Raw genomic sequence first — 14,149 nt, 5'->3', positions numbered from 1 at the left:
CCAAAATGTCTATTTAGTTTCACACTATGTATGTCCAACGAATTTCCGGAAAATTGGTTTATACCATTCATTCTATGGGGGTCGCTATATGGTAACAAACAATCTTGCAGTTCAAAATAACTACTATGTACTCAGAATTTGATAAATACATATCACAAAATCAGAACATGTAGTACCTCATATGTTTGTAAGATATGTCGTTTCTATTGTTAAACACAAACAAAGCTGTCACTCGTCTATCCCCAGCCATGGAAAAAGTTTGCAAGCCTACATTCCTTTCATGGCTACGTAGGGAGTCGATTTTTCAAAGTTTTTAGTTGAGGCTATTTTATTTACAACCTGCTCGTATTTGTAGCTATTAGCTCCTGTATTCCGAGATGACTACGTCGGATATTGCTCAGGGGGTAATTGTTGTGTTTGATTTAATCGCTAAATAATGTATGTTTACAGTTGTAAAACTTACGGCACGTTTAGCTTGCTAGTTAGCATGGTTATGTTCCAGGTCGTCTTTATTGCTGTTGCGCTGCGTGATCCTGAAAGGTAAAAACGTATCTGGGCGTTGTGAGATCTGACCGCCTGCACAGCAGGATTGCAATAAGACGACCTGGAACTGATTCAGTAACTTTTTTACTATCCAGCTAGCTATGTGGCTAACAGCGTAACTCCAACCAGAGTTTCTAAAAAGCAGGATTTTACTGCCGGAGATGGTTTACGCCCTATGAGCAAGAATGAATATATGAAATACATATAGAACACAATTAGCCATGATCTGTCTAGCTAGTTTGCCAACGCATGGGTTAGTTTGCCGATGTGGCAGCCAGTGAAAGTTAACTTTGTGTGCTAGCTACAAAATCTAGCCAAATGTATGCTGCTTAAACTGATCTGCCATCTATCTCCAGCCTTTCCAGGTCTATCCACAATCTGTGCCACAATCAGTATCAGTAAAGAAAGGGACAGGTCAGGTAGGGTGTCATTCATAGAAATAGGTAAATGTGTGTGTGTACTGTAGACAAATTTACATTTAGCCTTGTGTGGGTAAGTAGTGTACAGACAATGAAAACAGGAATATAAGATTATCTACCTAGGTTAACCAGTCCAAGCTGTAGGCAGTCAGATATAATCATATACTGAGTTGGCCTAATGTTAGGCTATGTCTCCCTATAACAGGACAAAAATGCCCGGCCCCTGTCCTTGTCTGGCCATGTTGGCTTTGACAGCCTACCTCACCAGCTGGTCAACAAATCAACATGTCAAGGTTTCTGCTTCAATATCCTCTGTATTGGTGAGTAACGTTGTGATGTTACATTAAAAGTTCAGCCAGCAGACCAGTATCCCTTTTTTAGATGGGAAAAAAATGTTGGCCCATTTCCTCTAAATTCATTTCTAAAATTTATTCTGGACCTCTGCCCAGATTCCTCAATGTCATTCTTTGGAACTCTCTAAAATGTTTTTTTCATTTTCCTCAAGTTTGACCCTCATTTTACAAAGCAATGTTATCACTAAGATTAGCAAACAATATTTCCCTCACTATCCAGGCGAAACTGGTATTGGCAAATCCACCCTAATGGACACACTGTTCAACACTAACTTTGAGAACTTTGAGTCGTCTCACTTCGAGCCCAAGGTGAAGCTGCGAGCGCAGACCTATGACCTGCAGGAGAGCAACGTGCGACTCAAGCTGACCATCGTCAACACAGTGGGCTTTGGGGACCAGATGAACAAGCAGGAGAGGTGAGAGAAGTGCAGTCATGATATACCTGGGTCGTATTCATTAGGCACCAACCCTAACAGCCTACCTGAACTTGTCCAATAACTTAATTAAGAAACCCTTGTTTTAGTGTTCCGTTTCAAAACGTTTTGCTACGGTAGCCTATGCCCTAATGAATATGACGCTGATGCTGAATGACAAAACAAAGCACATTATTATGTCTTTCTATCTAACACAAATCACTTGTTTTACCACATATGCTACACAACTTCTGATGGAATTATGTCCTCTCTGAATGTTTCCTTTGGCAGCTACCAGCATGTTGTGGACTACATTGACACCCAGTTCGAGTCGTATCTACAGGAGGAGTTGAAGATCAAGCGGTCCCTTCACAACTACCACGACTCCCGTATCCATGCCTGTCTCTACTTCATCGCCCCTTCAGGACACTCTCTCAAGTCCCTAGACCTGGTCACCATGAAGAAACTGGACAGCAAGGTGAGGGCCTAAAACTAAAACTGTCACTATTGAATTTTGTTCTCTCTTTTGATTTTGTTTCTGGCACAGTTATACAGCAGTAGTCTATAAATATAAACTTTCATAATTGTTGTTGTGTTTAAATGTAGAATTAAGGGGGTGTTTTACATTTTATTTAGTGTTATGGAGTATTTGGGCAGTTTAGGAAGTGTCATGGCGGTTGGTTAAAAACTGGGAGTTGCATGATGAGTAATTACTACTGTGTTACTGTGACAAGGCTGACAAAGCATAATGTTGACATTGGGCAATCACAGAAGTCTGTCCTGACTGTGCTTTAGTTGTATGTATTTTATTATTTTTTTTTACCTTTGTTTAACTAGGCAAGTCAGTTAAGAACAAATTCTTATTTACAATGACAGCCTACCCCGGGCAAACCCTAACGACGCTGGGCCAATTGTGCGCCGCCCTATGGGACTCCCAATCACGGCCGGTTTGTGATACAGCCGAACCAGGGTCTGTAGGGATGCCTCTAGCACTGAGATGCAGTGCCTTAGACCGCTGCGCCACTCGGGAGCCCCAAAGTTGTGTTTTACAGTACTATTCTTTCACAAAAGGGAATTTGTTTCTTCTTGAAAAATGAATTTCATGTCCTGTTTGATTCTTGAGGGAATAATGTCAATTTAGAAAGAAAATGTATTATTTATAAGACAAACTGTATTTTTCTGTAGGTCAACATCATTCCTGTCATCGCCAAAGCAGACACCATCTCCAAGAGCGAGCTCCACAAGTTTAAGATCAAGATCATGAGTGAGTTGGTCAGTAACGGTGTCCAGATCTACCAGTTCCCTACCGACGACGAGACCGTCTCCAAGATCAACACGGCCATGAATGTGAGTTGTAGAACACTCCCTTGGTATCTTTCAGGATCTCTGCCCAATTCCATTCCTCACAGTGGTGAATTTGACTGTGCTAGACAGTGCACCTCAGTGAGTGGCTACATGCACACAGTAACACGATTATTGTGGGTAACATTTACATGCTTCGCAAGAAGAACGAACGATTTCCCTAATAATCCTGTTTACACGGGACTACCTGATAGGACTTTGACCAATACAGAAAATATGCAATAAAAATAATGTTCTACGACAGCGACATGTTGTTGTTTTTTTAGAAAGAGTTTGGACTTCTAAAGTTTGTATGAGAACTACTTCAAATATTCCTACTTTCCTTTTTTCCCCCGAACTCACTTCACTCACGCTAAAGAGGGAGGCTCGTTCGGCTGGTGCTAGCACATGCGCAGATAACTTATTCATACCTCGCCTATTCCTCTCTGATTTAGAAGATACTGTTGCACAAACTACATGCTGATTTAGGCCTACCACAGCCCTGGTATCAGGGTGTATTAGCTAGCTATGTTTGCTCTGACTCAGTACATTTATTAGCTAGCCAGCGGCTAACAATAAAAACATTTGCTAAGTAAAGGCAAACTATCTGTTTGCAGACAGTAATATACACAAACTAATAGTGTCATTTATAGAATGCTTGTGGATGTGACAAATACAATTGTGTTATATTTTGATTTATATTAAGAAGCAAAGCAGCATCGTTATCATCAACATATTGATGAGAGAGAGAGAGATGAGTCGCATATCACATTTAACAAACCAAACATTGAAATAACACTATAGAAGAAAAAACAGTCCATGCATCAATACCGGTATATAGTAAATAAGAATATAGCGCACAACCCCAGAGTATGCTTTCTTCAATTTTGACCGTACTCCGATTAAGATATGCCGAGTAAGGTGTTTACATGACTAATGCCATACTTATCCTACTGCCAAAATCTGTTTAATATTATCTTAGTGTGCATGTAAATGTACTCAGTGTCTTCTATGCCTATGATCTATTTGCTAATGTCAGGGTATCCTGCCTTTTGCTGTTGTGGGGAGCTCAGAGGAGGTGAAGATTGGAAATAAGATGGTCAAAGCTCGACAGTATCCCTGGGGTGTGGTGCAAGGTTGGTAAACCTGTTTTACCGTGTAGGCTTCAGGCTTACGGCTTGCTTTCTTTGAAGTGAAGTGTCTATGGCTCTGCAGTACAAATGCCAGGAGGTAAAGGTATGTCTGCCTGTCTTGTTTCAGTGGAGAATGAGAACCACTGTGACTTTGTGAAGCTGAGGGAGATGCTGATTTGTGTGAACATGGAGGACCTGAGGGAGCAGACCCACACGCGCCACTACGAGCTCTACCGCCGCTGCAAACTGGAGGAGATGGGATTCACAGACACGAACCCAGAGAGCAAGCCAGTCAGGTACGGAGAGAGCAGTGTGTGCGCGCACAGTTATCATCATTTGGGGCCTGTGATAACTAGATAAGCTGCATAGATTAAAAGGTCTGTGAAAAAACATTTAACGTTATACAGCGAGAGGAGGCTGTATATTTGTATTAAACTGTTGTGTCTGCAGCCTGCAGGAGACCTATGAAGCCAAGCGTCACGAATTCCTGGGAGATTTGCAGCGGAGAGAGGAGGAGATGAGGCAGATGTTTGTCCAGAGAGTCAAGGAAAAGGAGACTGAGCTGAAGGAAGCCGAGAGAGAGGTACTGAACACACACACACACAGGGTGACCTACTGTGACAGCATGCTATACAGGTCAGCAAGAGACATATAGGCCTAGACGTGGCTTTCAGACTCATGATTTGTAACAAAAAAATTGTAGGGGAAATCATCACAGAAAACCCATCTTCAATGATCTTTCATATTAAATGCATGTATTTTTGGTTGAAGAGAAGCGTCTTTGGGTTTTAGAAAAGCACTAGAAATTCGAGGTATTAAAAACACTGACGTTTGATGTTTTCCCTCAGTTGCAAGGGAAGTTTGAGCAGCTGAAGAGACTGCACTCTGAGGAGAAGAGCAAGCTGGATGAGAAGAGACGGTCTCTGGAGGACGAGATCAACACCTTCAGCAAGAAGAAAGCAGCTGCCGAGCTGCTCCAAGGCCAGTCCTTCAACACTAACGCCAACCTCAAGAAGGACAAAGACCGTAAAAAGTAAGATATAAGTTTTTGATACTTAATCACAGGCCTAAAGGGTTGCAAACAGGACAAAGACCGCAAGAAGTATGATGCATGTTCTTGTAAAATACCTTTCAGGACGGCTATTTAATTCCCTTCAAGATGTTTATTGCTGAAATGTTTTGGGACAGCTCAAAGCTCTATTACACATTGTTAATCACATTCAATCTATCCTAATTCAATCATAACTTATTTCCCCTATTCAAACTTTATTTCCCCTCTCAATTTCGTGATGCATGTGCAGAGACTAACAAAAATGTATGTACACCAGAATGATATATTTTGTGTGTGGACTGCAGGCGTTATACAGCCATTTTAGTTAATCAGTGTGATTGCATTTCTGATTGACAGGAGTCCAGAAATGGAAGCGAAGGATGTTAACTTGACTTGTGACGAGGCTACTAACCAAAACCACAACTGTTGCTTCAGAAACCTGTGAAGTCAGTGAGATGATGGGGAGGGAAGTAGGGTATAAAGAAAACGTCAGTTTGTGTTTTTAGATGAGGAAACTATTGATTTGACAGTTGATAGGAAAGCTTAGTTAAGGAGTGTAGCTGTGTTGACACATTTTGCAAATGAGTGATTTTATATTTTCTCTTTTTCATTGGTTCTTTAGCTCTGGGTTCATGTGAAGAAATAAATGGACAAAGACCCCCTCCCACCATCAGTCAGAAGAAATAAATACAAAACGGAATACATTCACCGATAGTCGTCATTGTTTGCCTTAGTCAAAGCACAAATGTTAGTCAAATACCAGCCAGGGTATTGATAAGGCTCTTTAAGACTGGTAACCCTTTGTATTACTTTTCACTTCTACAGCTAGAGGGCACCAAATGATCAAGGTCTGGTTAGGGTTATCCTTTGAAAATACTGTACTTTACACTAAACAGAAATACAATTTGTTTGACATTCAAGATGTATTTAATTGTCCAATCTCGGAATTCGTTTTCTTACCGGGTTGTCTTGAGTATTCATTTTAAATGGGATATCAGATGTTTGTAAACCTTCACTTAATTCTGCAGATAGCAGAATATATTTGCATGTCTTTTAAATATGCTATTCACCAGTAGTGTGTATTATATATAGCTTGATATTTATTCCATGCATTATTATTGTAGACTCGTGGGTTTCTGGATGGATTCCATGTTTAGAAATACCTAGCTCTGATCCAGGACATTAGTGCACGTTCCTCATGTTACATTAGTGGAGGAACGTGGACCAGAGCTAAGTTCTACCCACTGCATGTGTTACATTCCAATCACAGGTATTATTGATATTACTTTTTAAAAACACTTATTTTATGTGCCTTACTGCCACATATGCCTTCCTGGTATTTGATTCAAATGCTAAAGAATGAAGCAGCTGCTGACATGGGAATTCATTTTTGAAGAGTGAAACCATGTTTTTTTTGTTGCTCAATGATCTTTCTAAATAGAGGTCTAGGTCAAGTGGTTTTGACGTTGTAAAGAACCGTCATGCATCTAACGTCGTGTGTGTGTGTGTGGAATGATACTTGCCAAACTTCCCCCCTCTCAGAAGGGATAGCTTTGAAAATAACTTACCTGCAATATTTTTGTACACAGCATTTTTCTCAACTCATATGAACTGAGGTTTGTTCTTAGGTGTGGAGAAAGGGTTTATCACAAAATAAAACATATGTTTCTCATACATGTCATGTTATTTCACTGTACTAATGAATTGAGATCGTTGTTGGAAGAGGTATTAATTCATGTTTATTTACATATCAAAAGTAGAACGCCATAAAATCACTCCAGCAAATACACAAAACATAAAGGCATTGTTACATAATTACAAAGCACCGGTGTTACTCTGCTCTTGACTTTAGTGACCTCAGAACGGGCATGATGTCATCCAGACAGTCAACATCTGTAAGAACAACCAAAATAGACGTACTAATAACCACATGATCAGTAAACGATTTCAAACAAATGCATTATTGGATGGTAATAACATTTCCCCACCTAGAGTCTGGAGCAGCTCCTGAACCAAAAAATAGAATGCAGGGAAAAAAACCATGTTCCTTTACCTTCAAAATAATACTGACAAGCACACATATTTAACCCCAGGCAATAGGCAAATTTTATGACATTAACAACATTACTCAGAATAAAACAAAATAAATTCTGCTGCTTGTACCTGTCAATATCACTGGTTCCCAGGAGGACGTGGCCAACCGTGGCCTCTGGGGAGTCGACCAGACTGGCTACCTGGTTTACCACCTCACTAAGGGGTGCTCTGTCATCTGAAATTAAATTGTTAGAAGTGGGAAAGGAATTACATCCCTCAACCAAGTATACTGAACAAAAATATAAACAACATGTCAAGGGTTGGTTTCATGAGCTGAAATAAAATATCCCAGAAATGTTCCATACACACAATTCTTATTTCTCTCAAATGTTGTGCACAAATTTGTTTACATCCCTGTTAGTGAGCATTTCTCCTTTGCCAAGATAATCCATCCACCTGACAGGTGTGGCATACCAAGAAGCTGATTAAACAGCATGATCATTACACAGGTGCACCTTAAAATGTGCACCTAAGGTATCTGTGACCACCAGATACATATCTATATTCCCCGTCATGTGAAATCCAGAGATTAAGGCCTAATTCATTTATTTCAATCGAATGATTTCCTTAAATTGTTGCATTTTTATTTTTGTTCAGTATTATGTTCTGGAGAACATGAATTGACCAGTACAGTATGTGCTAATGGTGCTGTAGAATAGCTCAAATGAGTTGTAGACAGACAGTCCTACCCAGGGCCAGGATGTCCCTGAGGTTCCTCATAGCGTTGGTCATCTCCCCAAGCCTGGTGTAGACCTCGTTCATACGTGGATACACCCCGCTGAGGGAGGTTATATCAAACAGCTTCTGGAAGTGGGACACCATGGATTGGAGAGTGTTCCTAGTGGGGCTCCTCAGCACCTGGTTAGAGTTGGTTTCACAAAGAGTTCGGCTTTCACCTATACGCAACTTTTCATACATTTTTTTTGAAAGAAAAATAATTGGAGAATATCGCTGTATCACAAACATTGTACATGAGAAATGATCTGCGGTATAATGTTTTGCCTCATCTAAAAGTCTAAATTTACATGGTTACTCCATCCACTGCTGTAAGCCAGGACTACCAACCTTATCCTCCCCAGAGTTGGTCTCCTCTAGCAGAGTGTCCACCAGTAGCATAAGGTCCTCCACTCGAACACTTTCCATAACACTAGTAGCGCCTGCTGGCTGCCATGGTAACAGTCTCAGCATCAACTTACTCAGGGCACAGTGCAGGTCCTAAGCACACAGAGAGAGAGAGAGACAGACAGACAAGTAAAGACTTGGGTCTCTAGACAAGAGACAATGATAAACAGACGTGGTTAAAGAAGCCTATTCAAGCCATACATATCACAGACAACTGAGATGTTGTAGATATGAAGAGTTCTTAAACTCTGGCTTTCAGTGACAGGGCAAGTTGACACTGAACTGTTGGACCTGGCTGCATACATGTTAGATGCGCTTTATAGACAGTCAGTCAGCTCTCACCTTCAGTGAAGCCAGTTGGTCAGCCCACATCTCCAGAGTGGAGAGGAGTTCGTCAAACTCGACCATCTCTGAGGCCCTGTTGGACAGCGGATGGCTGGTTGATGGCCTCGCTCTATGGAGCCTCAGTGGAGCCCCGGAAGTAGTCAAAACCGCTCTGATGTCATTCAGAACCTGAAAGTCAGGTAAGGCAAATAGTCCAGCAAAGTCTGAATCAAAAACATAAAGTAAAGTGAGTTGATACTCGCTCCCGCTTTAGACAAGGGGAGATAAACGGAGTACCTTCTCGTGTCTGGCAGCCAAGGCCCTTGCCTTCACCACCTCCTGGTTACTCAGAGCAGCCCTCCCCTCTTCTTTAAACTCCTGAGCAGACCTGGGGTGGAGGTAAATGAGATATGACTAACAATAGGACAGGCAGCATTCTAGGTTAAGGTAAGGAAGGGGTTAACTATGGGGTTAAGCTGTGGTGCTCGTCATATCCAAGAATGACAGTTGCATAATTTTTTCCCACCTCATGTTACTCTGGTGAATAAGTCTGTCCATGCGTTTCAGTTGTTCTTTGTAGGACTTCAGCTCTTTCACTGTGGGTCTAGATTCCAAGTCTTGCTTCAACTGCTGAATTTCATTCCTAAGCTCCTCCCTCTGAGCTTTGGTGTCCTTTAACTGTTCCCGAAATAGGACTATTGGGGAGAAGTAAGATTCAGAACTAAGATCATGATCATGGAATGTGGGGAAGAGGAACAGCCGTTACACTGTTCAAGACAAGTCATCCAGAACCATGAAGAGTTCTGGTGTTCATCATGTTACAAAAGTACATGAAGTCACCTTCAGGAGAGCTTTGTGATTGGGGGAGACCCCGGTGGTGATTCTCATGCTGCTCTGCAATTGGTCAGATGTTTTTGATCCCCCAGAATCTGCTTTGAGGGACCTGAGGGAAGAAGTAAATGTTGGTTAGTGACATCCGCCTACGTTTCTTTAGTCTTACAGTGAGAAAGGGTGTTGTCATAAAAATGATGCAAAACACTGAAAATAAGATTGTCTTTATAATATTTACTTGATATTATCGCGGAGCTGTTCCATTTGGGCCTCATAGATGTCAATTACATCCAACACCCTGATCGAAAATAAAAGGTATTTTAAATCCTATAACTTCCAGCCATAAATCTGTAATAATCTAGTTAAGCAATGGTAAAATGTTGTATTATGAATCCTAATCTATGGTCTTAACGACAGCAGCGGTTTATCTTACTGCTGGTCCACTGGTGAGTTGGGCCGAGCTGATCTCAAGTGGATCTGCTGAAACACCTGGTTCTGCCTAGCAACCCGCCTCTCTTCCTCTGTCACAGTGAAGTAGAGCTTCCTCTGCAGCTGGGAAACCACATCTTTCTCCTCAGACAGCTTCTGCTCCAGGCCCTGGCACCATTTCTACCAAGCGGCAGAGCAGACAAACAAAACAACAAGAAAAGACAAACAAGAAAGTTACAGTATAATCAGGGGATATCATGTGCTGTCGGAAAAAAAATATTAGTGCCCAACTCTTGTCGCCAGTTCCCCAGACACAGATTAAGCCTCGACCTGGACTAAAAAGCATGGTGAATAGAGAATCTCAATTGAAAGTGCTTTTTAGTCCAGGACTAGACTTAATCTGTATCTGCCGGTTAAACCAGCCCTGGCTATTTCCAGGGCACCACCTACCTGTGCATCTCTCTTGTCCTGCTGAAGTTGGTGCACTTTGCTGTGCTGCTGCGCGGCCGTGCCAATGTAACTGTCTTCCAGGTCCTGCAGCTTGCTCTTCACCCCGTCCAGAACTCCCTCCAACTCGGTCACCCTCTGGGACTGACGGGCAGCGCGGCTAATGTGCTGCTGAGCCTCTTCTCTGGAACAAACACCGGTAACACTTTACTTAAAGCTGACAGGTATAATGGATTATGATACAATACAGATAATTGTAAAGCAACACAAAGACAGAAATGTCACACTTCGAAGCATTGCTACTACTCCTTTGGGACACACAATTAACCCTTACTAAATGCTAGATAGGATTTAATAATCCTATGTAATACTACATTTACATTTGAACATTTAGCAGACGCTCTTATCCAGAGCGACTTATAGGACCAATTAGGGTTAAGTGCCTTGCACAAGGGCAGACAGATTCTTCACCTAGTCAGCTCCGGATTCGAACCAGTGAATTTTCGGTTACTGGCCCAACGCTCTTAACCGCTAAGCTACCTGCCGCCTTTCTATTTTATTGGATAATAAAAATTGAGGATGGGGCATATTGAACTAATTGGGATAAGTACATATCAAACAGAAGATCTTTCGCAGGAAATAATGGTTAAGAGAATATACATAATTATTCAAGTGATCAACTGGGCAATATGAAATATAAAATCCAACTTTCAATCATATTGATTCGTCAGATACATCAATAACCTATCCTAGAAAAACAGTCAAAAACCATCAATTATCTTTCCAGGAGAGAAGCTAAAGTGAGGTAGCCTGGAATCCAAACTGATGTTTTGGGAAAAAATACCATATCAGATTGAATTCCAGGCTAAAGAGAGGGTCTCTGACAAACAGGCTTAACATGGTGATAGATTGATGTTCAGGCCAGGTGATCTCCCTCTGTCACGCCCCAATGGTTAACACTTGCTGGCTGAGCAGCTGGTGTAAGCCGGCCCCATGTCTACCTCTTACCCCTCTCTGCCTCACTATATTAGGCTTACTACTCATGTCCACTAAGACTATTGTGTGACAACAGCTGGCAGGTACATGATCATGGATCTATATTATTAGGTAGATGGATGAACAACAGACCTGCCAAAAACATATTTCTTTCTGACATGGAGATTATTCTAATAAATCATATAAGGTGATGGGTGTGATGGAGGAATGTTTTGAGAGGTTAGAAACAGGATCAAGTAACTGGGGGTTCAAAAATATTAGGCTTCAAGAAGTGAGGTTTCCTACATACTGGAAAAGCAATGTTCTGCATGTCCGTGAGTGTCTAAAATGATAAATATAACGATTTAATATGAATTTTATAACTACTTACTTAAGTTGGTTGTTGGACTGGATGAGCTCCTGAATCAAGGTCTGTCTCCTCTCCGAGTCTGTAAGCATCGTCCGCAGCATAGTCCTGATGTCACAGGCCGACTTCTTCTCCAGAAGAACCAAGTCTATGAGCAAGATGACAGACATTAAAAGTTGAATATCTTATTGTCCATTTTCCGTCCAGTTCTTTTTACCTATAGGCCTATATTGTTTGGGTACCATGACCACTGCCTCACTAAATAACATTGAGAAAACTAGCCAGAAACATTGAGACCCTGGCTGGCAGCCTACCGGAAATAGAAGAGCCAGTAAGTAGAATAGGAGCAATGCATGCGCCGAATGGTTTCCCTTTGGGAAAAGGCTCATCACACAGAGGGGCGAGTTTGAGTGCTAACTTAGACGAGACAATGCACACCTAGAGCCAATAATGATTCATTATTTGCACACACAGAAACACAAGACAGACAGTAGAATGTTCAGCGGTCTAAAGCATTTAACACTCCTCCTTATAGACTTGTTCAACATGATCCAATAAGTGAGTTAAGACATTTAGCTAAGATATGACAGTTCAGAATGTTACAGCAAGAAGATAATACAAAAACCATACTAAACCATTACCTGCAAGGTTCTTATTCGCGACGGGATCAGCAAAGTGAACCGGCTTGAACCCATGGTGCTGGAGGAGTCTGTTCACAGCAACCCACTCTGTCTGCTCCTGCTGCTAGGTCCAAACACACAACAAAACCACCACATCACACAGTCCATTACAATACAACACACAAAGGATGTAGTATGATGCAGATTGTAGTATGATACAATGCTTAATATGAGCTCTGCTCTACCTGAAACTGGCTGTAGGTCCACAGAAACACGTATGTCTTGTCTCTTGAATGAAACACAGCATGTGTTCTCCCTATCCATTTCCTCAGTATGTTATACACTTTAGGCTATACACACCACCCTGTCTGTTCCTGACGAGATACAGAAATTCTAAGCGTTCCTCTTGCTCCATCTTCTATTTGACAGGAGGCTGTCGGTGTGTCAGCCTCCTACTGTACCCTCCCCCCAGTCAACGCCTAACGTTATATGGGGTTATCGAATTACTTGGTCCCCCTTTGAGACCACCATGACAACACACAAACACATATAGTTGTAATACCTGTTCCATCTCTTCTCCACCTGCAGGAGTGAAAATAGGTTAGGTTACTAGCTAGCTGAGATAGCAGTGATGTTGAACACATAGGCTACCTAGATAGCTATGTACTGTTAGCTAGCTAGCAGTCTACGTTGCTAACTAGTTAGCCAAGTATTGCATGTTTCACAAAACAAAAGATAGAATTCCTAAAACATTCTGAATACTAATTTCCTACAATAACGTTTGGCCATAACATATTCACCATGTGTGTGCTTGTTGTGATGATTGGCTTCTCCAAAAATGTCAGTTCCCAAATTTCAAACCAAAAGCGCGGAAGTAAAGTAGAATTTATTGTGGACGGTTTCAACCAATAAAATAAAGCAAAATGTAGGGGATAGTTCATGTAGGATTTTGATTGGTGAAGCCAGATTCTTCTCAGACATGGGCGAGTTTGGTTTCTGGGTATAAAAATACGTTCCATATAATTTTATTGCAGTCACGCTGCGCAGGTAATTCGACCGATGTCGAATATGACGAAGACTAGTTTGTGAATTTAACTATTATGATTACTGACCTTTTTACTATTGAAAGCAAGATGCAATGAGCATCTTGACCCACGATATGTCAAACTTGCTTCAGGAGAATAAAGCCATCTGCTATAAATCTCAAAATAACCTTATCTCAAAATGATAAACGTCTGTTCAGGAAGTTAGTGGCACCTTAATTGGGCAGGACAGGTTTGTGGTAATGACTGGAGCGGTATTATTGGAATGGTATCAACAATATAAATGCAACATGCAACAATTTAAAAGATTTTACTGAGTTACAGTTCATATAAGAAAACCAGTCAGTATCTGGTGTGACCACTGTTTTCCTCATGCAGCACGACACATCTCCTTCACATAGAGTTGATCAGGCTGTTGATTGTGGCCTATGGAATGTTGTCCCACTCCTCTTCAATGGCTGTGCGAATTGGTGGAGATTGGCGGGAACTGGACAACGCTGTCTTACACGTATATCCAGAGCATCCCAAACATGCTCAATCGGTGACATGTCTGGTGAGTATGCAGGCCCTGGAAGAACTGGGATATTTTCAGCTTTCAGGAATTGTGCACAAATGAGGCCGTGTATTATCATGCTGAAACATGA

The 14,149-nt window shown here is 41.5% G+C and overlaps 1 protein-coding gene and 1 pseudogene across 2 annotated transcripts; one reads left to right on the top strand and one right to left on the bottom strand.

Annotated features, from left to right (window-relative positions):
- The first annotated feature begins 257 nt into the window (after nt 1-257).
- On the top strand, nt 258-6,927 carry LOC120051258 (septin-10-like). Of its 2 annotated transcripts, XM_038998024.1 has the most exons (11): nt 258-404; nt 1,168-1,282; nt 1,536-1,731; nt 2,020-2,206; nt 2,914-3,075; nt 4,109-4,205; nt 4,330-4,498; nt 4,653-4,785; nt 5,051-5,235; nt 5,611-5,699; nt 5,876-6,927. In XM_038998024.1, the coding sequence occupies exons 1-10, from the start codon at nt 378-380 to the stop codon at nt 5,696-5,698; spliced, it is 1,359 nt and encodes a 452-aa protein (XP_038853952.1). In that variant the 5' UTR covers nt 258-377; the 3' UTR covers nt 5,699; nt 5,876-6,927. The 2 variants fall into 2 exon arrangements, with proteins under 2 accessions (XP_038853952.1, XP_038853953.1); XM_038998025.1 differs by lacking the exon at nt 5,611-5,699.
- Nucleotides 6,928-6,969: 42 nt separating this feature from the next.
- Nucleotides 6,970-13,333, bottom strand: LOC120051259 (annotated as a pseudogene).
- Nucleotides 13,334-14,149: the final 816 nt, after the last annotated feature.

This window comes from Salvelinus namaycush, chromosome 7, assembly GCF_016432855.1.
Source record: "Salvelinus namaycush isolate Seneca chromosome 7, SaNama_1.0, whole genome shotgun sequence".
Classification (NCBI taxonomy): domain Eukaryota; kingdom Metazoa; phylum Chordata; class Actinopteri; order Salmoniformes; family Salmonidae; genus Salvelinus; species Salvelinus namaycush.
The sequence above is the reverse complement of the archived record's forward strand: the minus strand, read 5'-3'. Positions and strand labels throughout refer to the sequence as shown.

Excerpts from the sequence above, each read along its gene's own strand:
- LOC120051258 (XM_038998024.1), top strand. The coding sequence starts at position 378 with ATGACTACGTCGGATATTGCTCAGGGG. Across the intron at positions 1,732-2,019 it reads CAGATGAACAAGCAGGAGAG|CTACCAGCATGTTGTGGACT; the intron begins GTGAGAGAAGTG and ends TTCCTTTGGCAG. Across the intron at positions 2,207-2,913 it reads TGAAGAAACTGGACAGCAAG|GTCAACATCATTCCTGTCAT; the intron begins GTGAGGGCCTAA and ends ATTTTTCTGTAG.